General features: G+C 34.6%; 1 protein-coding gene across 2 annotated transcripts in view; it reads left to right on the forward strand.

The window, feature by feature from the left end:
* Window positions 1-25,862, forward strand: part of COMMD10 (COMM domain containing 10) — a 203,363-nt gene extending 177,501 nt beyond the window's left edge. For both annotated transcript variants that reach the window (XM_003826717.7, XM_034960373.3), the window contains exons 6-7: window positions 24,090-24,149; window positions 25,026-25,862. In XM_003826717.7, coding sequence (XP_003826765.1) covers window positions 24,090-24,149; window positions 25,026-25,064 — 99 coding nt within the window. In that variant the 3' untranslated portion in view covers window positions 25,065-25,862. The remainder of the gene's footprint in view (window positions 1-24,089; window positions 24,150-25,025) is intronic.
* Window positions 25,863-26,739: the final 877 nt, after the last annotated feature.

Raw genomic sequence — 26,739 nt, forward strand, 5'->3', positions numbered from 1 at the left:
CCAATTTACAAGGGATGTGAAGGACCTCTTCAAGGAGAACTACAAACCACTGCTCAAGGAAATAAAAGAGGACACAAACAAATGGAAGAACATTCTATGTTCATGGATAGGAAGAATCAATATCGTGAAAATGGCCATACTGCCCAAGGTAATTTACAGATTCGATGCCGTCCCCATCAAGCTACCACTGACTTTCTTCACAGAATTGGAAAAAACTACTTTAAAGTTCATATGGAACCAAAAAAGAGCCTGCATTGCCAAGACAATCCTAAGCCAAAAGAACAAAGCTGGAGGCATCACATTACCTGACTTCAGACTATACTACAAGGCTACAGTAACCAAAACAGCATGGTACTGGTACCAAAACAGAGACATAGATCAATGGAACAGAACAGAGTCCTCAGAAATAATACCACACATCTACAACCATCTGATCTTTGACAAACCTGAGAAAAACAAGCAATGGGGAAAGGATTCCCTATTTAATAAATGGTGCTGGGAAAACTGGCTAGCCATATGTAGAAAGCTGAAACTGGATCCCTTCCTTACACCTTATACAAAAATTAATTCGAGATGGATTCAAGACTTAAACGTTAGACCTAAAACCATAAAAACCCTAGAAGAAAACCTAGGCAATACCATTCAGGACATAGGCATGGGCAAGGACTTCATGTCTAAAACACCAAAAGCAATGGCAACAAAAGCCAAAATTGACAAATGGGATCTAATTAAACTAAAGAGCTTCTGCACAGCAAAAGAAACTACCATTAGAATGAACAGGCAACCTACAGAATGGAAGAAAATGTTTGCAATCTACCCATCTGACAAAGGGCTAATATCCAGAATCTACAAAGAACTCAAACAAATTTACAAGAAAAAAATCAAACAACCCCATCAAAAAGTGGGTGAAGGATATGAACAGACACTTCTCAAAAGAAGACATTTATGCAGCCAAAAAACACACGAAAAAATGCTCATCATCACTGGCCATCAGACAAATGCAAATCAAAACCACAATGAGATACCATCTCATACCAGTTAGAATGGCAATCATTAAAAAGTCAGGAAACAACAGGTGCTGGAGAGGATGTGGAGAAATAGGAACACTTTTACACTGTTGGTGAGACTGTAAACTAGTTCAACCATTGTGGAAGTCAGTGTGGCGATTCCTCAGGGATCTAGAACTAGAAATACCATGTGACCCAGCCATCCCATTACTGGGTATATACCCAAAGGACTATAAATCATGCTGCTATAAAGACACATGCACACGTATGTTTATTGCGGCATGATTCACAATAGCAAAGACTTGGAACCAACCCAAATGTCCAACAATGATAGACTGGATTAAGAAAATGTGGCACATATACACCATGGAATACTATGCAGCCATAAAAAAGGATGAGTTCATGTCCTTTGTAGGGACATGGATGAAGCTGGAAACCATCATTCTCAGGAAACTATTGCAAGGACAGAAAACCGAACACCGCATATTCTCACTCATAGGTGGGAATTGAACAATGAGAACACTTGGACACAGAGAGGGGAACATCACAAACTAGAGCCTGTTGTGGGGTGGGGGGAAGGGAAAGGGATAGCATTAGGAGATATACCTAATGTAAATGTCAAGTTAATGGGTGCAGCACACCAACATGGCACATGTATACATATGTAACAAACCTGCATGTTGTGCACATGTACCCTAGAGCTTAAAGTATAATAATAATAATTTAAAAAGATAAAAATGCTTGAACAGAAAAAAAATTTGTTTTTACTGTCATGAATTTTTCCCACATTTATGTTTATTAACAACTGACATAAACAAAACCTGTACAGAAAGTACTCTTTATTATACACTTTATTTCAAAGTACTGAAATAGTGTTTTATGATCATAGTATTTCTAGAGGAGAGATTGTCTCCCAAGCCTTTAAAGGGAAAGCTAATCCATTTGGAGAAATTTTGGGCCACCCACCAAACCTGTGATTTCCTGCCCCAATTTATGAACCAAGTTATACTGAGATCGTTAAATGGTGTGATTTCTCCTTATGACTTTCACATTTTACTTTATAGGTTATATTGACTTTTAGATTTCAGGTAGTAAAATAAGAAATCTTATGCAGTTCAGGTTAGAAAAATTGGATTAGTCCAAGCCATATTTTCACCTGGTATTTTTTTTTCAGGCATTTTAATGTTACTTTTTATTACATTTATAAAATTATATGTTTTAAATTGTATGGTTTTCCCTTATCTTTTTAAAAAATACCATACTGATTCATCTAAAATATTTTAGCCTTTTCTTAAGTTTCCCTTTCCCCCCAACTTTTCCGTAAGCGCACAAAAGAAAGCATTGATTTTTGCCAATTATTTTGGTTGCTGAGGTTGTAAGCCATCTTGGTTTGCTTACATGTAGGTTATTATTCCTAGTCTGACTTGCCAGTCTTACTTCTCTATCTTTTGTTAGAGGAATAAGGGATGAGGATGAGAGAATTAATAGATATTTTTACCCCATTTCTGCATATTTTAATCCCATCTCCAGAAACCAGGTTAATTTCACCTCTGTCACAAATTTGAAAGGAAGGGAAAAGATGTATTAATTGCCATTTTTATTGTTATTTTCTGACTTTCAAGCCTTCTAATCTAAGGTTAGTAAATGGACAGCATTTTAAAAAATTATTCTTCTTATCTTGACATAATGAAGAATTATGTTTTTGAGTATTTTGTCCATTGTTTCTTATTTCCTACTTTACATTTTTATTTACAGCAAGGTTTTATCCTTTTACTAAAGGGAAGGAGATGGGATGAATGGCAGACTTTAACTGGATGCTTTATTTAGGCTTTTCGAAAGCAAAAAAGTTTATACATTGTTACAGCTGGGTGTTGGGTTACAGGCTGTTTGTTATATTCATGTGTTAGTTCCTGTTATTTTAACATTTTAAATATTTCATAATTGAAAAAGAAGAAATTAGACTGGGACCAGTTTATAGAAAGCTTTAACTTCTAGGCAAAAAAGGTAGAACTTTACAGTTGGTTGTGGAGAAGATATTGACTGTCTTTTGTAGAGAGTGGCATTTCGAAAAACTGAATTTGGCATCTGTATTTAGAACGGTCTAGAGAATGGAGATACTGATGAAAAGGAATTTTAGCCAATTCAGCATTCTGATTTCTGAAAAATGAGTGCTTAGATTAGGTAGTGGCATGGGGACTAGAAAGAACAGGGATGCTGCTGCTTTGTATAATCATTCCCATTATATAAAGGTTATATATAAATTAGGACGGACACGGTGGCTCACACCTGTAATCCCAGCACTTTGGGAGGCCGAGGTGGATGGATCAGCTGAGGTCAGGAGCTCACGACCAGCCTGACGAACATGGTGAAACCCCATCTCTACTGAATACAAAAGAATTAGTTGGGCTTGATGGTGCATACCTGTAATCCGAACACTACTTGGGAGGCTGAGACAGGAAAATAACTTGTACCTGGGAGGTGGAGGTTGCCGTGAGCCGAGATCACACCATTACACTCCAGCTTGGGCAACAAGCGAAACTCTGTCTCAAAAAATAATAATAAAGATTATATATAAATAAATAAAATCACACCATTTAACAATCTCAGTATAACTTGGTTCATAAATTGGGGCAGGAAATCACAGGTTTGGTGGGTGGCCCAAAATTTCTCCAAGTGGATTAGCTTTCCCCTTAAAGGCTTGGGAGAAAATCTTTCCTCTAGAAATATATGATCATAAAACACTATTTCAGTACTTTGAAATAAAGTGTATAATAAAGAGTACTTTCTGTACAGGTTTTGTTTATGTCAGTTTTTAATAAACATAAACGGGAAAATTCACATGATAGTAAAAACAATTTTTTTTCTGTTTAAGCATTTTTATCTTTTAAAATTTTTATATATTAATATATAAAATATATATAAAATATAAATATGTATTTATATTTATGATTATATAAAATTCCTATATCTTTATATTATCATTTCCATAACCATTTTAGTAAGCATCCCCAAATAGAAGTTAGGGTGTATTACTAATTCTGCTTAATATACTTTGTATACTTTTGTTTCCTATCTCAAATCTAGTTTCTATTATGTAAGTATAAGTACCCTCCATGAGTTGGGTTAACATTCTAAACCATGACCAGACTGAGAGCATGACGACTAATGTGGTTTTTACTCCTAAGCTACCAGTATGGAAGATCAACATTTAAGAAGGCATTAGTCATCTGTGTTGCCAAAAATAATGGTTTCACATTAGTCTGGACCAATTAGAAGGAGCCTATGTCTACTTGGAAGAGTTTGATTTGCAGCATAGTCCTTGGCTGCTTCTACAAGATTTGGCAAACTTTTGTTTAAGTCAGACCCTGCTTAAATGTCTAAAAGGAAACTCTTAGGCCATTATTTCCCCCTACTTTAAGTAATATTGCTCCATACAAACATTCCACTTTTACAAAATCATTTACTTTTTCCCAATTCTGTGATACAAATGAGTTATCTTTTCATAACCACCAACCTCTCAGTTTTATATTTGTTAGCTCAGATCTGACATGAAAGTAAAAATTACTTATAACCACTTTGGGATTACACAAATTTAACCTGTTCCCATGTTGTATTCAGTCCTCTGTGAAATACGAGGGTACTTCAAAAAGGTCAAGGAAAAATTGAATTAAAATATAAAAATAAAAGATGCAAATTTTATTTCTCAACATAGGCTCCATTAAGGTCAAGACACTTTTGTAAGCGATAATACCAGCCATTTAGTCCATCCCTCATTTCTTTTGGAATTGAGGAATTTAGCCATGTCAGTGCAGTCTTTTTGTACCTTACTAACTGAAAAAAAATGGGTATTCTTTATAGATATTTTTAAGATCAGGAAATAAAAAGCCAGAGGAGGCAAATCAGGTTTGTAAGGGGGATGCTTAATGACTTCCTGTTGAAACTCTTGTAAAATTGCTCTGTGTGATTAGAGGAATGAGCAGGAGCTTTGTGGTAGTGGAGGAGGACTCTAGTGAAGCTTTCTTAGGTGTTTTTCTGCCAAAGTTTTGGCTAATGCTCTCAAAACACTTTCATAATAAGCAGATGTTATCATTCTTTGGCCTCCCAGAAAGTCAGCAGGCAAAATGACTTGAACATCCCAGAACACTGTTGCCATAACCTTTGCTCGTGACTGGACCACTTTCATCTCTTGGTAGCCATTGTTCTGACTGTGCTTTGTCTTCAGGATCATACCGGTAATGCCATATTACATATCCTGTTACCATTCTTGGAAGAAATGCTTCGGAATCTTTATCCCACTCATTTAAATTTTCATTGAAAGCTCTGTTCTTGTCTGCAGTTGATCTGGGTGTTGTAAGAGTTTTGGCATCCATCTGGTGGACAGTTTGCTGAACTTATTTCTCAATCACAATCGTGTAAGCTGAACCAATTGAGATGTCTGTGGTGGCTCTGGTTTCTGCTCTTAATTTCGGTTCTCTTAGGGCATGAACAACATTATTTTTTTCCTCTCAAATGGATGTGGATGGTCTGTCACTGTGGGCTTCATCTTCAATGTTGTCTCATCCCTTCTTAAAACAAGTTATCCATTTGGAAACTGCTCATTTCTTTTGGGCATTGTCTCCATCAAGTCTTTATAAAACATCAATGATTTCACCACATTTCACCCACAATTCATCATAAATGTGATGTTTGTTCTTGCTTCACTTTTAGAAGAATTCAGTTTGCTCTGATAGGGGCTATTTTTAAATGGATGTCCTATCCTTCTTAGTGCCTCAAACTAGATCCTGTTCAGACATACTGTAAAAAATTAGTATATTTTGGTGCAAAAGAATTTTGAAATCCATGCAGTTTTTTCATAATATGCATTTTTCATGAGCTTTTTGAAGAACCCTCCTTGTAATGTATCTTAATTCCCTATTCCATTAAATCTATGATTTTGAACCAGCCATATGTGACCTGTAATCAAAAAGTGATGTTTGATAGATGCTCTCACCATTCTGTCATTTTTCCTCATCCAAGATAGAAGATGTCTTTGAAAGCTTTGTATATTTTCCAGTCCTATAAAACAATTCTACAAAACAATTTCAAGTTCAAAATTATTATTGAGAACTTTTAAACAGGATATTTAAAAGTTTGTTTTATTAACTTGGCCTAGGTCACAAAACTCATTAATATTAATGACTAGACTACAGAGGCATGTAGCCTGTCTCAACATTAACAGATACAAAACATTAAACCAAATTGTGAAGCTTCATTATGCTATGAGTCATTCCAGGCAAAGACCAATATAGCAAGCAAAAGCTGAACAGTCCAGTTGAAATGTTTCTGATCTAAGCTTTGACTTCTGTTTGTAGATGAACTGGAGTTTTGAAACTGGCACTCAAATTTTTTATTGACTTCATATGAATAAATGATTCATTAAAATATAATACTTGGAACTAAAGTCATCATTCAAAAAAGGCATTTATTATTAATAAACTATAGAAAAGAGAAAATTTGAGGGTACAATTTACTTTTTTTAAAGTATCTTAAAATTGCATTTATTTTCTCTTAGAGAACTTTAGATGATATCAGTCATTACTAATGTCATAAAATGTATGTAAATATGAGCTAAGTGATGTATTTTATTTACCCAAAGATATGATCTAACAGCCTCTGCAACTGTCACCAACCTTTCCTATAAAACAGCAATATATTAAATGATAGTGAAGAGGGTCTGAAATTTCAACCCTGAGATGCAGTTACACTGTATTCAGTACAGCAGTTTTATACTTCTACTTATATATCAACAACAGGTCTTTCTAACTGGCAAGTCTTGTGGTAAACATGAGAAATATGGATGCTTATTAGGTCACTTTTGGTAAATAGAACTAATAATTTGAGACATTTGTCTACAATAGAGGTTGGCAAACTTTCTTCTGTAAAGCACCAAATAGTAAATACTTTAAATTTGCAGACTATACAGCTCTGCTGTTACAACACAAAAGTAGGCTTAGACAGTATATAAAAGAATGAGTGTGGCTGTGTTCCAATAAACCTTTATTTACAAAAACTGAAAGTAGGTCAGATTTTTCCCAAAAGCTGACAGCAGGTCACACTTGGCCTGCGGACTATCAATCCCTGAGCTACATTTGCTTGATTTTCTTACTGTATACTCATTCCTCTGTTCAGCTGGGCTTGGCTTTTCCCCATCACTGCACCAAAATACTTTTGCCAATATCAGTAACATTCTCATCATTGAATTAAAATGAACACTTACCAGTCCTTGTCTCATTTGGATTCTTGGGAGCAGTTGACATTCTAATCAATCTGTCCTTAAAATTTTTTCTTTCTTTAGTGTCCCTGACCTACCTCTAGTTTTTAACCCACCTCTCAAGGCAGTCTCTTAATTATTGGTGTGCCTTAAGGATTTATTATTGATCTTCTTGACACATTTGCCTTAGGCAGTCCTTTGTGTTACTATAGCTCTAATTTCTGACTGTTTTTCTCCCTCCTGAGCACTCTTAAGTATTAATCTGTAGCCCAGATTCCTAATTTAAATACTGAGTTTGTATATCTAATGGCCTGCTGGTATTTTCTACATGCTTATCCAAAGATACTTCGAAATACCTGTCTTAAACTGAACTTGAAATTCCCAACCTCTGTTTCATCCCCAAGATTACTTCCCTCAACCCCCATTCTATCTCAATAAATGGCCCTACCCATCTTTCAGTTACCCAAGGCAGATACTTGTGCTTCATCTTTGATTCCTAACTCTTCATCTCACCCATGTCTTTCATTGAAAGAATCAGTTTTGTGGATGTACCTCCAAAATAGCTCTTAAATCTATATGTGTTATATTCTGTTGCTTCTATGCTAGTTCAAGCCACCATCATCACAAATTTAAATTACTAATAGACTGCTCTGCTTTTCCCTTTCATGTTCTCTTTTGCTGGTGGGAATATCCCCCATCCTGCTTTATTCCCAATAATTTATCTTTCAGGTATCAGATTAGATATCAGTTCTACTAGGAATCCTTTATTGACTCCAGAATGTAGGTGTAGTGTTTGTTCTCTGTGCCCTATACTTTGCCTGTTAGGGCAAAGTATATCCTTTTGTAACCTCAGTTTATTTGTCTCTATTGGACTCGTAAGCTCAAGGAAAACAAAGATTGTACGCATTGTCTTCATCATTGCTGTAACCCCAACACCCTAGCGTGTTGCTCTTAAATCTATGTTGAAAACAAGTGAAATTAGTCTCAATATCCATAAAATACACCATGTTCTGTATAAATCAAAGCACCAGAACATATCTGATGGCTTAATTTGCACTCAAAGTAAGTATATAATTAGAAAGTTGAATAAATTAATGAAATAAAGATGTCATACTTCACAAAGTTTTATGTAGAACATCAGTTCCTAAATCATAAGGCATAAACTGCAAATGGCCAGATTTGCTTCACCATATGTTAATGAGCGTACAAGTAATCACTGTGCTTATAAGTAATATAAGTATCCCCTATTCTTATTTATTCCTGGCTCCTTTTAGAGGGAAAGTAAAGAAATAAACTGAAAAAAAATGTATATATATATATGGTACTACCCTTGACCTTAAGGAACACACTATGTTTTGGAAGCCTTCATTGTAAAATGATCATAAGTACTAACACAGGTATTCTTACTGTGCTGTACAGCACCAAAGCAAGCAGCAGGTGGATAGGAGGGGGAGAGGAAATCAGGCGAGGTTTTGCAGAGGAGGTAACACTTCAGAAAAGTATCAGTAAGACATTGCCAGAAAGAAAAATAAAAATTAATTTCAAATAAAATATATATAAGCATGTGAAGCATGATTGAGAAATATCTTCTTTTTTTTTTTTTTCTTTTTTGAGATGGACTTCTGCTTTTGTCACCCAGGCTGCAGTGCAATGGCACTATCTCAACTTACTGTAACCTCCACCTCCCAGGTTCAAGCAATTCTCCTGCCCCAGCCTCCCAAGTAGTTGGGATTACACCTGGCTAATTTTTGTATTTTTAGTAGAGACAGGGTTTTACCATTTTGCCAGGTTGGTCTCAAATTCCTGACCTCAGGTGATCCACCCACCTCAGCCTCCCAAAGTGCTGAGATTACAGGCGTGAGCCACCATGCCCAGCCGTATCTTCTTAATTGTCAAAGGAAAATCAAAGTGTGTTAGTAGCATTATCATATATTATGTTTTTGTGTCATACATGATTTTTTTAATTCTAAATTTTAAAATCTAACCTTAATTCAGTTATTTAAATTAAGATACAAGCCTTGCTAAACAGAATTTGTACTGATACATGCTACAACATGGATACATCTCGAAAATATTATATTAAATGAATGAAACTGGTCACAAAAGACCACATATATGATCGCATTTAAAACTGATAGGATTTCCAGAGTAAGCAAATCTGTTAGAACAAAGTAGATTGCTGGTTACCTAGGACCAGGAGAGGAGGGAGCAGGGGGTAAGACAGGAGAGTTGGTGGATAATAAGTAAAGGGCATAGGGTATCTTTTTGGGATGATGAAAATGTTCTCAAATTAATTGTGGTGATAGTTGCACAACTGTATGAACATTCTAAAAACCATTGAATTATGCACTTTAAGTGAGTGAACTGTGTGGGACATGAATATTTCCATAAAGCTGTTACCAAAAAATATAAGTTAAATTCTCCAGTGTTGTTATTTTCACTAAGTTATGAAAAAAACCCATGTTCCATCCTTTATTTAGGTATCATTGTACAAACTGAACTATCAGCTGTTGCTGCATTGAATTCACAGTAGTACACAATAGACATATTTCAAACATAAAATAAAACCTTATTAGCTCCAGATATACTAAGGATTATAGAAATATATCAACTCATTTAAACCATGTACTTTTTAGAATATGCATCATTTGTTCACTTGATTCCAAGAAGATTTTGTGAATCATAATCAGGTAATTAGGTTAGCAGAGAACTAATGTGCATGGAAAAATGAACTCCAGTTTTTATCAGTCATATGTAGTTGGAAGAGCCTCATTAGAGGTTCAGATTTTCTTCTGGATAGTTACTGCCTTAAATTAACCACATATCTTATCAAATTAGTTATTGTACCTGCCTGTCTTTAGGAATTTGGTTCCACAAGTGTTGGAGGTAAAATAGCATGTTTCCTGTTATTATGCTGCAGTTTACAATGGATTTTCAGTTGCCTGTTGTATGATAAACTCACTGCCCTTCATAACTTGAAGTAAATGCTGAACTTGCCCTTTTTAATTTGTTGAAACAGAGCTTCCATTCACTGATAAGAAGTGTAAATTTAACTAAATTGTCAAATTAACCTCATTTAGGTGCACACATTGGTTCTCTTTTCCTTGAAGACTTATGTGACAGCACAAGGTAGAGAAAAATTAAGCCTGCACATGTTTTCAGTTACCTTTTTCTTACTCTGTGAATTACATTAGGTTATTTCATTCAGGATGCCAAATACATAGTAGCTCCTGAAAGTACAAATGCATCATTTAAATTTCTGTCTATGAATCTAATGCAGTCATTTTATAAAGAAAGGAGAAACCTAAATTTGAATGTTGAGATCATAATCTTTAAAACTACACACTAGAAACAATAGAATTTCAATTTATTGTTTATAATTTACCCAGAATCCCTCAGCTAAGATAGTAACACATGTCTTGAGAAGTTAAATAATGTCCCCATTACAAATGATGTTTCAGTAATCAGATATGTACTTATCCTTAGAATAAATTATAAATACTTAGAAAAATATAGCATTACCTATAGTATTTAGTACAGAAAAAGCTCCATTGTTTTTAGCTGTCAATGGTCTTTTCAACCTAGTTTCTCACTGTTAAAAAAGCTTCAAATAATCATATTCAAAACCTCTTAACTTGCTGAGTATATTCAGCAACCATAGATAAATATTTCAATACCAAAGCTGAAAAATCATAATGGCATATCAGCACACACATAATAAATTATGGTTAATGAATACTATACAAGGTGTGTTTTGATTGGCTCCAAGTTTGTGATCTGCTCATGGGTAGCACATTGTATTTTTAAGAGGAAGGAAAATATAGTGATGATATGACTGCCAAGCATATTGCTTTACACTGAAGCAAAGTGTTATTTTAGCCAAACTCAAAATGTAACATATAGACAACAAGTCAAGTGACCTAATAGCCAAAATGAATATATCTAATTAAACATTTCATGAAAATATTTCATGTGCTCTCTTATACGATTTTTATACTGAATAAAGGTTTCTGGTCAAAGACAGTTTGTTATGTTGACAGCTAAAACTGTTGTATGTTTTAGCTAAACATGTATAAAACACAAAAGCATTTGCCTTAACCAGCTTGAGGTGGGGACCTTCAAGTGTGAGGTGCTACCTTTTTGAGCTAACTACAGAATAAATACTTAGAGTGTAATTACTATTTAGCCCATACATTTTCTGAGTAAACAAGACTTATAAGACCTGTAAGACTACTACCATTGGAGTCAAATACTACAATATAATTAGAAAATATTGAAATCATTTAGACAAAATCCACTTATTCTGATATTTTCCATATCCAATATTTTTTTCCTTCAGGGGAAAAATGACTTGATGTCAACTGAACTATACTAAAAGATCTAGCTAAATGAAATCACTGGTGTGTGCATGTATGCCCTAGTATGTGCATGCATGCAATTGGAAGCACTGTTGGGAGAACACAAGAGACAACATGAAAAAAGACCCAGAGAGAAGTATGTAAAACCCTACTGGTACTTCCGTACTGCCTGGACATGCAGTGCATTAAGAGGATATTGAGAGATGAGTCCGTAGGAATCATGGGCCAGAGTTTGGAAGTCTTGAATGCTATGCTAACAAGTTTAGAGTTTTTGCTGCTTACATTCTTAAATAGGTAATCATTTTGTTAAACTGTACTTTTCAAAAATTAAAAGTTATTCGATTGATTTAACACTGGGAAAATGCCTTTTGTTGTGTATTCCATGTGTATTTGTTGCAGTTGTCCTTTTGTAACTTTTATCAAACTTTGATGTAAGCTCAGGAGTTTCCGTTTGCCCAGTGCCCTTCTTAAAGAATGGGGACATTCCTGTGAGGTTTTGGAAACTGCTGGACTGCATAATATTTTAATGAAGTCTTTGGAATCACAGGGCTTGAGGTAGCAACAGAGATCAGCTGAAATTCAGGTGAAAATGATAATTATGTAGTATATTCACTGGACTAACTTTTTTTATTTGTTTCATATTAGAATTTTAACCTGAATGAAACCTAGCTTTTTAACTTGGCAATGGTATTGCATTGATGTTTGTAAAATGCTCACAGTGGCTGTGAAAATTTTGTTGGTCTAATTGGTGTAACAGATACAAAGAGATTTGATTACATTTTTTCAGACCATTTTTGAGAAATTGAAGACTTTAACCTTGCATTACCTCTTATTATTAAGACAGTGTGACACCCCATCCGCTATATTTATCAAAATATCCTCAGCAAAGCTTTTAAATATTTCTGTATAGAATGAGTTACTGAATGGAAGTAATTGTGCAAACTGATTAGGACATAGGTTCTATGTATTATCTTGATATACAGGTGAAAGTGCTATAACGTCTGAAGTTACCACAGTAATGCAATGGAAAGAACAATGACATGTTTCACTTTTATGTATTTTATGAGTTATTTCACCTTTATGGGCGCCATTTTCCTCATCTATTAAATAAGAGGATTGGGCAAGGATACTGCTGAAGTGTTTTGTTACTGACATTTCGTGGTTCTACCTACTTCCATTCACTAGTTTAACTTGCATACATAGGTGTACTTTTCAACATTCTTGAATCATAGAATTGGAAAGAATCTTGGGTAGTCAGGCTGCCTCACAGAAAAGTGGAAATTTATTCATTCACTCTGCCTAGGATGCTTTGCTTGTACTTTCTCAGGCTGGTGCCCTTTGAGCCAGAGCTGGTTGTGACATCAATTATTATCCCTTTGGTTGCCAAGATTGATTTCATGGTTTGGAGAGTTGGGAAGAGAATCCTATTCTCCCTCGTTGCCCCACGTACAGTTCTTCCCAAATTTGGGAGCTTAGTTATAAAGGGCAACCTGCAGACATAGAGAAGGATCTTTCTTTGGTTAAACGTCTATTCCTTGCCATGGTACGTTCATCTTTGTATCATGAGCACTTTTCTGGGGCAGCACATGTTACTCTTTAAGTGTTTACTGAATGACTGAATATAGTGGATGACAGAAATGACTAACAGTTGTAAATATAAGTAGAGTTTCATGGTTTATTTAGCCTATGGTGGAGCTGAAATTATATCTCTAGGTTTTTGAACAATGATGCTTAGTAAAGATTGTCAACAAATAATAATAGAGATATTGGAATATGTTTACAATCATCTATAATTATATTGTTATAGAGAATATATCTGTAGACATATTTAATAAATGGTGCCTAATGAGTTTTGTTTTATAAACTCATTCAGTAAGACTTGAAATATTATTTACATTTTATCTCTGCCTTTTATTTCTGTAACTAAAAAGAAAACTTCCTCTTTAAGTACCTACCAAAGTATTTTTACATTCAACTTGGACAAGAGTTTAGTACTATTTCTTTTACTGAAATATTCTATCTCCTGATTTTCTAGTTGAAAAGATAATTGGATCATTTCTAATTCTGATATCCAATTTAAGGTTTAAAGCTAAGCAATGTAAATTTGGTTTAATTCTTATCTAGTTTGTATTATTTAGAGGATATTTCTGCTTGGGTAATTTGTGAAGAGGTTAATGCATTTCTGTCTTGAAAAATGTATATGTGTTCCTAATTCCTAACTAATGGGAAAACAGAGGGTATTTTTAGTGTCAGCTTTCATCAAGTCAGACCTTTCTGAAGACCTTACTGAATTCTATTTCCATGGGAATTTTGCTAATGGGTATGTGCAACATTATCTAGGTACTCATAGATAGGATTACAAATTAAAAATAAAAAGGAATGGGTGGTGAACAAACACATCTTTCTTTTCTTTTAAGAAATTGACAGAATATTAATCTTTGCACTTTCATTTTCACTTTCGTTTCACTTTGCATTGTTTTTAGATTAGGTGCAGAAAGTCCAAGTTTGGTACTAATGCATGAGATCAGCATAGACAATATAAGTAATGGATTTATTAAGTAAGTTCTTAGTTGTAATCTTATATGTACAAGCAGAAGAGAGAAAGTCTTCCAGTTTCTCTATATTTAGTTAACAATATTAGTGACTTCAATGTGTTTTACAGGAAAATGGAAAATTTAAAAATAAGCCATCCAGTTGTATTGCCTGTATACTCATTTACTGATTTATTTTGATTCATGTAATGCATGTGCACCGTACATTTCAAAATACTGTGCAGAAAACATTAATGAAGCTGGTGATATTCAACATTTATTGAACACCTACATACCCTGGATATTGGAATTTCCTTATGGCTCAGCCTCAGGCTACCTCTGTTTTCATACTACTTCTTTTTTTTGGTCCCATATGATCTGGGGAAATACGTTCTTTTCCTGGGCAATTTCATGTACTTTCATGGTTTTAAATATCATCAATATATCAGTGACTCCCAAATTCTCTTTTCTGGCTCTCCAGACATATATTTTCAAGGAAATCTGGCAGATATATCAAGCTAATTGTGTCTGAAACTGTACTTTGGATCCTGCCCTTCTTCAGATCTGCAGCTCTAAGAATTTCTAATCTCAGTTCCATCCCTCCAGCTTCTGCCAGAAACCTGAGAGTCATTTTTGACTCGTTTTATTTTTTCACTACCCTTCATCCCAATTCAAGTCTGTCATCAAGTGCTGTCTCATCTACCTCTAAACATTACCTCAGAATTTTTCACTTTTCTCTATCATTGCTGCCATCACATTTGATCAAGCCACTGTGTCTTGCCTGGACTAATGTAGTAGCCTCCAAACTGGTTTCTCCACATACAGTTCAGCCAGTTCTAATTCATTTCCAAATAAAAGCCAAAGTAAGTTCTTAAATATGTAAACATAATTATATCACTCTTATATCTAAAACTCTATAATGCTTTTACATTGCTCTTATGATAAAGATCTCTTTTATCTATCCCAGAAGAGGTGTTTGGTCTTATATTAGCTTCCTAGGGCGACCATAACAAAGTAACACAAACGAGGTAGCTTAAACAACAGAAAATTATTTTATCACAGTTCTGTAAAGGCTAGAAGACTAAAATCAATTTGGTTTCTTCTAAAGCATCTCTCCTTGGCTTGTAAATGGTTGTCTTTCTCTGGTGTCTTTGCATGGTCTTCCTTTTGTATTTTCTGTATCCTTGTCTCTTACTAAGGATACCATTCATTTGGATTAGGGGCCACCCTCATTGACTACATTTTACCTTAATTACCTCCAAGCTCTGTCTCCAAACAAAGTCACCTCCTGTGGTACTAGGCGTTAGGACTTCAACTTAAAAATTTTGAGAACACAGAATTCAGACCATAACAGAGCCTAAACTCATAGTTGATAGACGAGGAATAAACATGTAGACATAGGAGCAGAGACTTCTGGTGGGTTTTGTGGGAACTAAACAAGTTAGATTAGAGAAGATTCTGTAGAACCAAGAATGGAAGACTAAGAAAGATGTTATCCTGCTTTATTCTCCCTTAAGCAGGTATCATTTGCAGTAGCCTCCAAAACATCTTACATATAAATGCTTTTATCTCAAGAGGAATTATGCAATACTGTGGATGACTCAGTACAAATCCATCACCTCTCCTACAAAAACAACCATTCTACCTACAACAAAAACAATGACAGCAATAAAACAAAAACTCTACCTTATTTACTGACTTCATCTTTATGTTTTAAAACTTACTCATTTGTATGGAAGGGTGTGTATGTATATCAATATCTTGGCCTATCTAGCTATCACAAAATAACAACTTTTTTTTTTTTTTTTAAGACAGTGTCTTGCTCTGTCACCCAGGCTGGAGTGCAGAGGCACAGTCATGGCTCACTGCAACCTCCACCTCCCGGGTTCAAGCGATTCTCCTGCCTCATCCTCCTGAGCAGCTGGGATTACAGGCACCACCACCACGCCCGGCTAATTTTTGTGTTTTTAGTAGAGACAGGGTTTCACCATGTTGTTCAGGCTGGTCTCGAACTCCTGACCTCACGTGATCTGCCTGCCTTGGCCTCCCAAAGTGCTGGTATTACAGGCTTAAGCCTCAAAATAAGACCTGTTATTTTGAGTCCTGGCCTCAAAATAACAACTTTTTAACCAAATCTGATCAATGTTTCGTATTAGTCTTACTGCATAATGGCAGTATCCATTGATATTGCTGTTAAACAACCAATAAAAAATCCTTCCAGAAATAATTTATATTACATATCCAGTTATTATATTCCTTTGAAAGAATTCCTGTTACAATTATCAGCAAAGGCCAGGTGCAGTGGCTCATGCCTGTAATCCCAACACTTTGGGAGGCTAAGGTGGGAGGATCACTTGAGCTCAGGGGTTTGAAACCAGCTTGGGCAATATAGTGAGACCCTGTCTCTACAAACAATAAAAATAACTTACTGGGTGTGGAAGTGCACTTCTAATCCCAGCTACTCACAGGCTGAGGCAGGAGGTTCGTTTACACCCAGGAGTTAGTTTGAGGCTGCAGTGAGCTGTGATTATACCATTGCACTCCAACCTGGGCAACAGAGCAAGACCCCATCTCAAAAATAAACAAAAAAGAATGATCAGCAAATTTAATTTCTTTAAAATCTTTTAACCTAAAGTCCAATTTTGCATTATATGAAAATATCCTGGTATCTGGTTTCTGGAAGAATGGAGATGTAATGTCATTAACTTTTATGCTAAAGACAGCTATTTTTAAAAACTACGCACAGTATCATCTAAAGGAGTGTATGTGTGTGTGTATGTATGTGTGTGTGTGTATATATATATGTATTTAGATAGATATACTTTGGTTTAATTCAAGATAGTTTTGGTTTATGGATGACAAGAAGTGGATGTATTTTCATAACTCACAGCTGTAGTTTATGCCGTAAGGGTAATTCTCTTCTTATTCAGTATGACATAATATGCTACATTTTATTATCCAGACTATCTTTCTGACTCTGAGGAAAAAAATAGGTCCAAATAGTCAAATTCCATTATCTAATGACAGTGATAGGCAGGAAGCACATGGATAATTATATATACATTGTCAGATTCAGCCCATGAAACTACTTTAACCAGGAGTTTCTACATTTTCCACCATGAAGTCTGTTGTTAGAGTTGCTACTGATAACTAAGATGACAGGTCTGAATTTCATTTTATTATCTCTTCTTCCCTTAACAAAGATACTAATGAACTATGAGTTGACTCATAGGCCAGAAGTATATAAAATTAAGGACGAAATATGTAGAGCCTAGACAATCCAAAGAGAAGCACCTTTAATACTAGTAATTGAACTTTCATTGAACTTAATGCATTTCATATATCTTTGTTGGGTGGGGGCTGCAACTGATTTGTGTTCAAACTGAAGATAAATTGTTTGAAAATCCACTTAATTGATGGATAAAACCTTCCATACATTTTATGACAGGTAAAAAATGAAGTTAGTTGATTCTGGTTTTATAAGCAAACTTGTGACTTCCTAGTTATAGTCCTAAGGAAAGCTGAATGTGTTTTCCTCCTAAAAATGCAATGACTCCAGGGTAGCTTTTGATCATACCCACTCCTAATATTTGTAAGACCTGAAACAAGAGTAAAAATGGAGACCCATATCATACATGTAAATGTAAATGTCATTTAAAAAGCTACTGAACTCTTAAATGTGCTCTATACTCCTTACTTGATAAGATAACTTCGTGATATCTTGGAAAGACAGATTTAAGTTAAAAATTTTTGGATTCCTTGGGATTCTATGTCAGAACATGATAATGTGGGGAGTTGGCCCTTGGCCTGCCACCCTTTCCTTTTTATCCTGCACATCTAAGCTCCATTCTTACTTCCCCACAAAACAACTGCCCTGGGCCACCCCTTGGAAGACTATGGAGTATATGCTGTCTACAAATAGACATGAAACACTTACCACTGCTGTATTCCCCATGGTCTTCTCTAAGTCATTATGGATTGAAAGAGAAATGGCAACGATTATGACAGACATAAGTCAGATGCTTTTCTGTATCAATTTAGATGATTATGTGTCTTTCCACCTTTATTCTGTTAATGCAGTGTAATACACTAATCAATTTTCATATGCTGAACCATGCTTGCATTGTAGAAATAAATACTACTTGTATAATGATATGTAGTATACCATGGTGTATAAACCCTTTAATGTGCTCTTGACTTTAGTTTGCTAGTGTTTTGTTGAGGATTTTTGCGTCAGTACTTATGGATATTGGTCTGTAGTTTTCTTGTAGTGTCTTTGTCTGACTTTGGAACCAGGATAATACTGGCCTCATTAGAATAAGCTTGGAAGTATCTCCTCTTTTTCAAGTTTTTGGAAGAGTTTCAGGACAATGGATGTTAATTCTTTAAATGTTTTGTAGAATTGTCCAGTGAAGCCATCTGGTCCTGGCCATTTCTTTGTTGAGGAGTTTTTAACTACTGATTCAATCTCCATATTCATTATTGATCTGTTCATATTTTCTATTTATTCATGATTTAGTCTTAGTAGGTTGTTCCTAGGAATTTATCCATCTTAGGTTATTCAACTTGTTAGCAAACAGTTGTTCATAGTGGTCTTTTATAACACTTTTTTATTTCTATGGCATCTGTTATAATGTCCTCTCTTTCATTTTTAATGTTAGTTATTTGGGTCTTCCCTCTTTTTTTCTTAATTAGTCTAGCTAAGGATTTGTCTATTTTATTGATCTTTTTAAAAAACTAACTCAATTTCTTTGAATTTTTATATTGTTTTTTGATTTTCTATGTCATTTATCTCTGTCTGTTGTAATCTATATTATTTTCTTCTTCCTGCTTACTTTGACCTTAGGGTTTTTTTTTTTTTTCCTAGTTCCTTGGATGTAAAGTTAGGTTGTTAAGTTGAGATATATATGTATTTTACATTATACACTTAACAGCTATAAACTTAACCCTTTAACACTGGTTTCACTCCATCCCAAAATTTTGGCATGTTGTATTTTCACTTTCATTTGTCTTAAGATATTTCCCAGTTCCAGTTCCCCTTATTACTTATTTGGCCCATTGATTGTATGAGAATGTGTTTAATTTCCACGTATTTGTAGATTTCCCAGTTTTCCTTGTGCTACTGGTTTGTAGTTTTATTCCATTGTAATCAGAAAAGATACTTTGTATGATTTCAGTCTTCTGGAATTTAAGATTTGTTTTGTGGCCCAATGCATGGTCTTATCCCAGAGAATGTTCCATGGGTACTCAACAATACATATTCTGCTATTTTTGATTAGAGTGTCCCGTATATGTCTGTTAGGTCTAATTGGTCTATAAGGTTATTCAAATCTTGTTTCCTTGTTGATTTTCTGAATAATTCTGTTCATTGTTGAAAGTGGAATATTGAAGTCTCCTACTATTATTGTGTTGTTGTCAAATTTCTTCAATCCTGCCAAAGTTTGTTCCATATATTTAGATTCATGTAAATACAGTAAGTCCTCATATAACATTGTGATAGGTTCTTGGAAATTGCATCTTTAAGCAAAACAATGTACAGAAGGCTTTTAAATAATGTCATTTTGTTCAGTGTCCTTTTATCATAATGTTGAGGGAAAAAATGGCTTTGTTGTTTGTGCTTTTTCTTAAAGCTGCAGTTTTCAAAAAACTGTGACAACATTGAGAACTTACTGTATTTATGCACCAAAGCTATGAGGTTTGGTGCATAAATATTTATAATTGTTTTATTTTCCTGGTAAATTGACCCTTTTGTCATTATATAATGTCTTTCTTTGTGTCTTGTAATGGTTTTTTATTTAAAGTATATTTTGTCTGACTTTAATGTAGCCACTTCTCTCTTTTGTTACCATTTACACGGGATATCATTTTCCATCCTTTCACTTTCAGCCTATGTGTATTGTTAGATCTAAAGTATGTCTCTTATAAACAGGGTATAGTTGGATTCTGTTATTTTATCCAGTTAACCAGCCTGTATCTTTTGATTGGGGAGTTTAATCTGTTTACATTTAAAATAATTACCGATAGGCAAGGACTTATTGCCGTTTTGTTAGTTGCTGTCTATGTCTTGTTCCTTTCCTCTCTCATTGCCTTTCTTTGTGTTTCATTGATTTTTTTTTCTAGTGGTATGCTTTCATTCCCTTCTCACTTCCTTTTGTGTGTATTCTACAGATATTTTCTTTGTGGTTACCATTGTAAATCCATAAAACATCTCAAAGTTATAGTATTCTATTTCAAACTGGTAACAACCTAACTCTAATCACATATGAAAACTTTCTCCTTTACTGCTCCACTTCTCCATTTGTTACTGATGTTACAAATTACATTTCTATATATTACATATACATTAATATAGATTTATGGGTTTTGTTTTGGGGTTTTTTCATTTAAATTTCACATACTAAATTTACAGTAGTACGTATTACTATATTTTTCCATGTATTTACCTTTATTGAGAACCTTATATTTTTATACAGCTTTGTGTTTTTGCCTGCTGTCCTTTCATTTCAACTTAAAGAACTTCCTTTAGCCTTTTGTATAGATTAGCTCTAGGTGATGAACTCCCATGGCTTTTCTTTATCTGGGAAAATGTTAATTTCTTCTTCACTTTTGAAGAACTGTTTTGCCAGATGCAGTATTCCTGATTAATAGTTTTTTTGTTTTTGTTTTTGTTTCCTTTCAGCACTTTGAGTATATCATCCTACTCCTTTCTGGCCTTCAAAGTTTCTGCTGAGAAATTTGCTGATAATATTATGGAAGCTCCCTCATATGTGATAAATCACTTTTCTCTTGCTGCTCTTAAGTTTCTGTCTTTGACTTTACACAGTTTGACTATAATGTTTCTTAGTATGGTTATCTTTGGATTTTCCTCGTTGGAGTTCTTTGAATTTCTTGATCTGTATGTACATTTCTGTCCACAGATTGGGGAAGTTTTCAGCCATTTTTTCTTCAGATAAGCTCTCTTATTTTTTTTTCTCTTACTTTCCCTTCTGGAATACCCATCATGCATATATGGACCTGGTTGATATTGTCCTAAATCCCTTATCATCTCTTCACATTTCTTCTTTCTTTTTTCTCCTCTGCTCGGTGATTTCAGATAACTTGCCTGCAAGTTCACTGATTCTTCATTCTGCCTAAAACTGTTGTTGAATACCTCTAATAAGTTTTTCCATTCCGTTACTGTATTTTTCAGCTCCAGAATTTCTGTTTGGTTCTTTTTTATAGTTTCTGTGTTTTTCTTGATGTTCTCTCGTTTTGTTCATGTATCATTTTCCTGATTGTTTTCAATTGTTTGTGTTCTCTCTCTCTTTTTTTTTTTTTTTTTTGTGAGACAGTGTCACTTTACCACCCAGGCTGGAGTGCAGTGGCACAATCTTGGCTGACTGCAACCTCTGCCTCCTGGGTTCAAGTGATTCTCCTGCCTCAGCCTCCCGAGTAGCTGGGATTAAAGGTGCATGCCACCATACCTGGCTAATTTTTGTATTTTTAGTAGAGATGGGGTTTCACCATGTTGGCCATGCTGGTCTCGAACTCCTGACCTCAGGTGATCCACCCACCTCAGCCTCCCAAAGTACTGGGATTACAGATTTGAGCTACCGCTCCCAGCCTTCTTTTAGCTCATTAAACATCCCTATAATAGTTATTTTAAATTCCCAGTCAGGTAGCTGATAGACCTTTGTTTCTTCAGGGTAAGTGTCCCGAGTTTTATTTTGTTCCTTTGATTAGGCCATATTTCCCTATTGGTTTGTATGCTTTGTGATTTTTGCTGGGCATTTTGAAAGACAACTACCTCCCCTAGTCTTTGCATACTGGCTTTGTGCAGGGGAAGACCTTCACTAATACCCCAGCTGGGAGTTCTAGGGCCTCTCAAATGTTTTCTGATATCTTGCTCCCTCTGGCACCTGCCCGTGGAACTGCAGCTCTAATATGCCTCTCACCTCTGTTTTCAGTGCCTTCCAAATGCTGGTGCTGGGCCTGTGAGTGCCCTTCTTTAATTAATACAGAAACCAGTTCCTTGGGAATCCCCCAGAAAGCCAGAATGTTGGATGTATGGTTCATTCTTTTGTTTCTGTCCTGAGGGAGGAGCTCTGGCATGGGGGGTGGTGGGTTCTTCTTGGTTGCTCCGCTATTCCACATGGGAGAGAGGCATGCATGAATACACTGAACACTGTGAAATTCATTTCCTACCACTTTCATTGGAATTCCTTCTTGGTTTTATAATGGTGTGGGTGCTGTAGCATCTCAGCTGGTCTCTCAAGTTCTCACAAGAGTATTCTGATCCGTATATTGTTAACTTGGTATCTTAGTGGTGGAAAGAGGGCCTCTAGCTTTCTAGTCTACCACTATAGGTATTGTTCTTTTAAGAAGTATGTTTTCGAAGTTACATTTCTTCTCTTTCCTCAATGTAACATTTTAGGAAACACCACCTTAAAACAAAGCAAAGCAAAATGTAGAAAACAAGAACCTGGCTTGACTGCCACCTTTAGGGGTACATCAGATCAGTTGTTTACACGCTGATTCAGCCTTCATTCTCTCCTATCTTTTTGGATGGAGGTGAGAGTGATGAACTTGTCTTGCTTTTCTCAGAACTTTAGGGTAAACCTAGGCTTATCATCCTTCCTTAACTGCTAGGAGGGCATATACTATGTATAGATGATGCTGATTAAATCTTTGGAGCTTTAATGATGTGTGACAGCCAATAAATTTTTCTAATATAGTATAAAAACTTCATGATTTTATATCATTCTTAAAGGAAGAGGCTTTAAAGCAGATGTACTTCTTTTTTCATTTTAAAGCTTAAGTACTTAGATAGATATATGAGAGAAAATGAAGAAGTATGGAAATTTGATCCTGTACACTTAGCTTCATGAAGAGTGAGATGCATTTTCTGAACATAGCCCCATTGACTCTTCTGGAATTAGTTGGAGATAATTTGGTTTGAAATGTCGGCTTTGTAAATAGAAATGGAAATCATTAAAACAGATAAAAGTGAACATAGAAACTGGGAACTAGAATAAACAGTATGTTGGAAATGACCATGTGGCTCAATTTTGCATCAGTTTTCTACTTCTTTAGTTCATGATGCCCATTTTATGTCATGTGATTACAGCAGTGTGATCAGAGCAGTTAGCATATTCTTGGCATTGTCTCCTCATTAACTTTCACTTCTTCAGAGGGACCTTGAGTATAATAAACACATTTGAGCAGTCTTAAGCAAATTGTTTGAATTGTTTCCTCAGTATACAGAATCAACCAAAAGTAGGTTGGATTGAGTTGAGTTGGGTTTAGTTTAATATCATACTTTACTACAGCATCATACATATATATACAATATTACCTAGCATCTGTAGCACCCATAAAGGATTCTCTAATGCATGTGAAGTAAAAGGAAAGAGAGTGTTTAAGTCCTGACTTTGAAACTGTTGTGTTAATTGTGAACTTTTGCTGAGTCTGTACATTGAAGAAGGTAACACTCAGCATGTTGAGATCACAACTGCTAGATTAGTGCTTGGAGGCAGTAGCTGTGCTGATGTGAGGCATTAATGGCTGGGTGAGTTCAATCAGATATCCTGCCTCCAGTGTCTTTGTGTAATGATATTTACTAGATTTCAAACAGACTGCTGAGAAAGATGAAATATAATCTCATGTATTATCTCTGTCTTGAAAAAATTAGATAATAAAGTTGTTCTCTTACTGGCATATGTTTTATTAACCTTCGTAGAGTCAACTTAAAGGACAGATGTCTGTAGAATTGAAACCTTTTGCTAGAGTGTTATTAAGTGCATTTTTGAGTTCTAGGAATCATGGGGTTGAGTAGAGCAGGTAAGCATTTTTTAAAACCACTCAGAGGACAATCTTATGTCATATTCTAAGGTTAGCTGGAGAGAAAAAATGTGATGTAAATTGTGTGCAACTACATTCTTTTTGTTGTTTTTCTTCCTTACAGAGCCTGGAGAAAGTTCTTGTGGAATTCAGTCACAAGGAGTTGTTTGATTTCTATAACAAGGTCTGTATTTTTAAAATAATTTTCTAATATGTGGAGTTTTTTTCATAATATTTTGTTTCATTTTATGAATTCTTATTTTTAAATGTCTTATTACGGAACTAAGTTCTTTAAACTTCCCTTATAAAAGACCTTATGTTTCACAGGAGGAAGTATAGCAGAAATGAAGAGAATTTGAAAAACTAAATCAGGAAGAAAAGGAAAATAGTTTTAATTAAAGCAATAGGATTGTTGCTTTAATATAAAACATTAAGTAATGAACTTTGTGATTCCTAGCCACACTGACACTTTAAATATATATAATGTCAAATACTTTAATTTCTGGGCCCAAAGGTAAAGGGAAACATGCCTTTAGAGATTTATCTGTGAGTATATTTCATGTCTCTTTCTGAAGACTGATTTTGTAATCCAGGAAAATATACTCCCTCCACCCCCCAACTTTAAAATATTATCAAGTAGGCAGTTCTTCTGCCAGTGTACTGCCACTGGACCATGCGTGTGGTTATCCTGTTCAGCCCACCACCACTGTACCCGCTCCGTCGTATGTAAGCCTCCAATAAAACCCCATGTCTCATTTAAAAAAAAAATTATGGAGTGATAATTTAAAAGGAAACAGCTGAAGACACTTAAAACAACAGTATTAAGAAATCTTCTTTCTTTGAAAATTTGAAAACTTAAATTTTCAAGCACAAATTCTAATATCTTCACCTAAAAAGAAAAATATTCTAAGTGGTAATTTTATTGCTATGTGAATGGATTTAATATTCATAGTTACCAATGCTATTTTTTCCTTTCTATTTGCATGTGTCTGAATAACACTTGATATGAGTTTCGTTCCCTTCACTAACGTCTTTTTTTTTTTTTTGTCTTTGTAAATAGCTAGAGACTATACAAGCACAGCTGGATTCCCTTACATGATGTTTTCGAAGACTGTTTTTTTCATCACGCTCCTGCCATCTCATTATTTTGCATTGAAGATACATTGCCAGGTTGTGTTTTCTGAAGGATTCAGTGACTTGCTTTCTGTAAATTATATGGCTTATCACTTCTTAGACAAATAATGACCAATAGAGATCATTGTTAAGAATACTGAGGTTCTAATATACTTTCTTTAGTTCTGTGAGCCAACGGTAATTATTAAGAACACTTTCCCTTTAAAGGAAACAAAAGTGAATACCATATTGTTTTTACTGTCATAGTGTTGCTTTCTTGCCTTTCCTGCTTAGTTTTTACTTGCTGGATGATACCATAATATAACAAGGAGCGTCCATGGATACAAGATAAGATGTGTACCTTAGTAGAATACAGAGCTTTGGTAATTACATGAATAAAATTAAGAAAATAGCCATATACAATCAAATACACTATGGCATTTTTATTTGAATATGATGAGTATATTTTGCTTCGGAAATAATATAGGAAGGAAATGTAAAATAGTGAGTAGTATGGTATCAGTTAATTCCAGTCTGAGCTTCTCTGTCAACTTCAGTTTCTCTCTCAGTTTAATGATTTAATAATAGTCCAGGTTTTTGTGTGTTTTTCTTTATACTGCAAATTAATAATGATTCACTTTATAGTTTGGGAGACAGAATCAGGTCTTGAATAAAATAATTGTAATGAGTGCTAAATGGGCACCATTATTCGAATCAGATACCTTTTATATTCTCTTTCCATAAATATGTTGATTTCTGTCAATAAAATTTTTGTGTCTTAGGATTGGTTGAAGTGTACATTTTTTAATTATATACATTATAGTATATTTTATGCCATGAATGTATGTAAATGAATACATTTACATACATTTGTTAAAATGTATGTAATTAATACATTTACATACATTTGTTTAAAAAAAACTTGAATTTTTTATGAATGAAATTTCTGTATTGTTTCCAAAAAGAGAGAGATTCAAACATGACTTTCTTCACATGAAGAAATTTGATTTCAGAAATGTCCTATATTTAAATAAGCAAAGCCATTGAAATTGAAGCACATTTCTTATTTGAAGCATCTGGGAAATACAACTGTTAAGTATCTCTCAAATATTCAGTATATGGAATTTATACCCACATTTGTTCGTATATCTATTTGTAAGCTGTTGCTTAGAAGAATTGAGAGTTTGGATTATTTCGGAATACAACTATTACAGTTTTCCATAGTTGATTAAAAGTTTTTAAACTCAAACTTTCATTGGTAGAATATCTGGAAGGCATGTTTGCAATATAATGTGGCTTGTAGGATCTCTCCTACTTTTTTATGCTCTGTTTTGCCAGTTCTCAAAAGTAAATACCTGAAGTCCTAGAGGTACTATAAATATTTTTGTAAACATTCTTTGAGACTTTTTCTCATATACATGTAAATATACATCATCCCAAGTTAAATTTGATAGGCCTTCCTGACAGTAGCCATATAGATAAATAGAAGTTTTCGTTGGTTTAGTGGCAAAACTGAATTCTTAATGTAGGTATACAAGTTAAATATGATGGTTAGAAATGAAGTTTTCTGAAAGTAGTTCGTTGTATGCTCCCTAAAAGAATTAGCTTTATACTATTTTAAGAATATCTCTAAACCTATGCAAAAATATGGCAGATAGTCT

The sequence above is a fragment of the Pan paniscus genome, chromosome 4 (genome assembly GCF_029289425.2).
Source record: "Pan paniscus chromosome 4, NHGRI_mPanPan1-v2.0_pri, whole genome shotgun sequence".
In the NCBI taxonomy this organism is placed as follows: domain Eukaryota; kingdom Metazoa; phylum Chordata; class Mammalia; order Primates; family Hominidae; genus Pan; species Pan paniscus.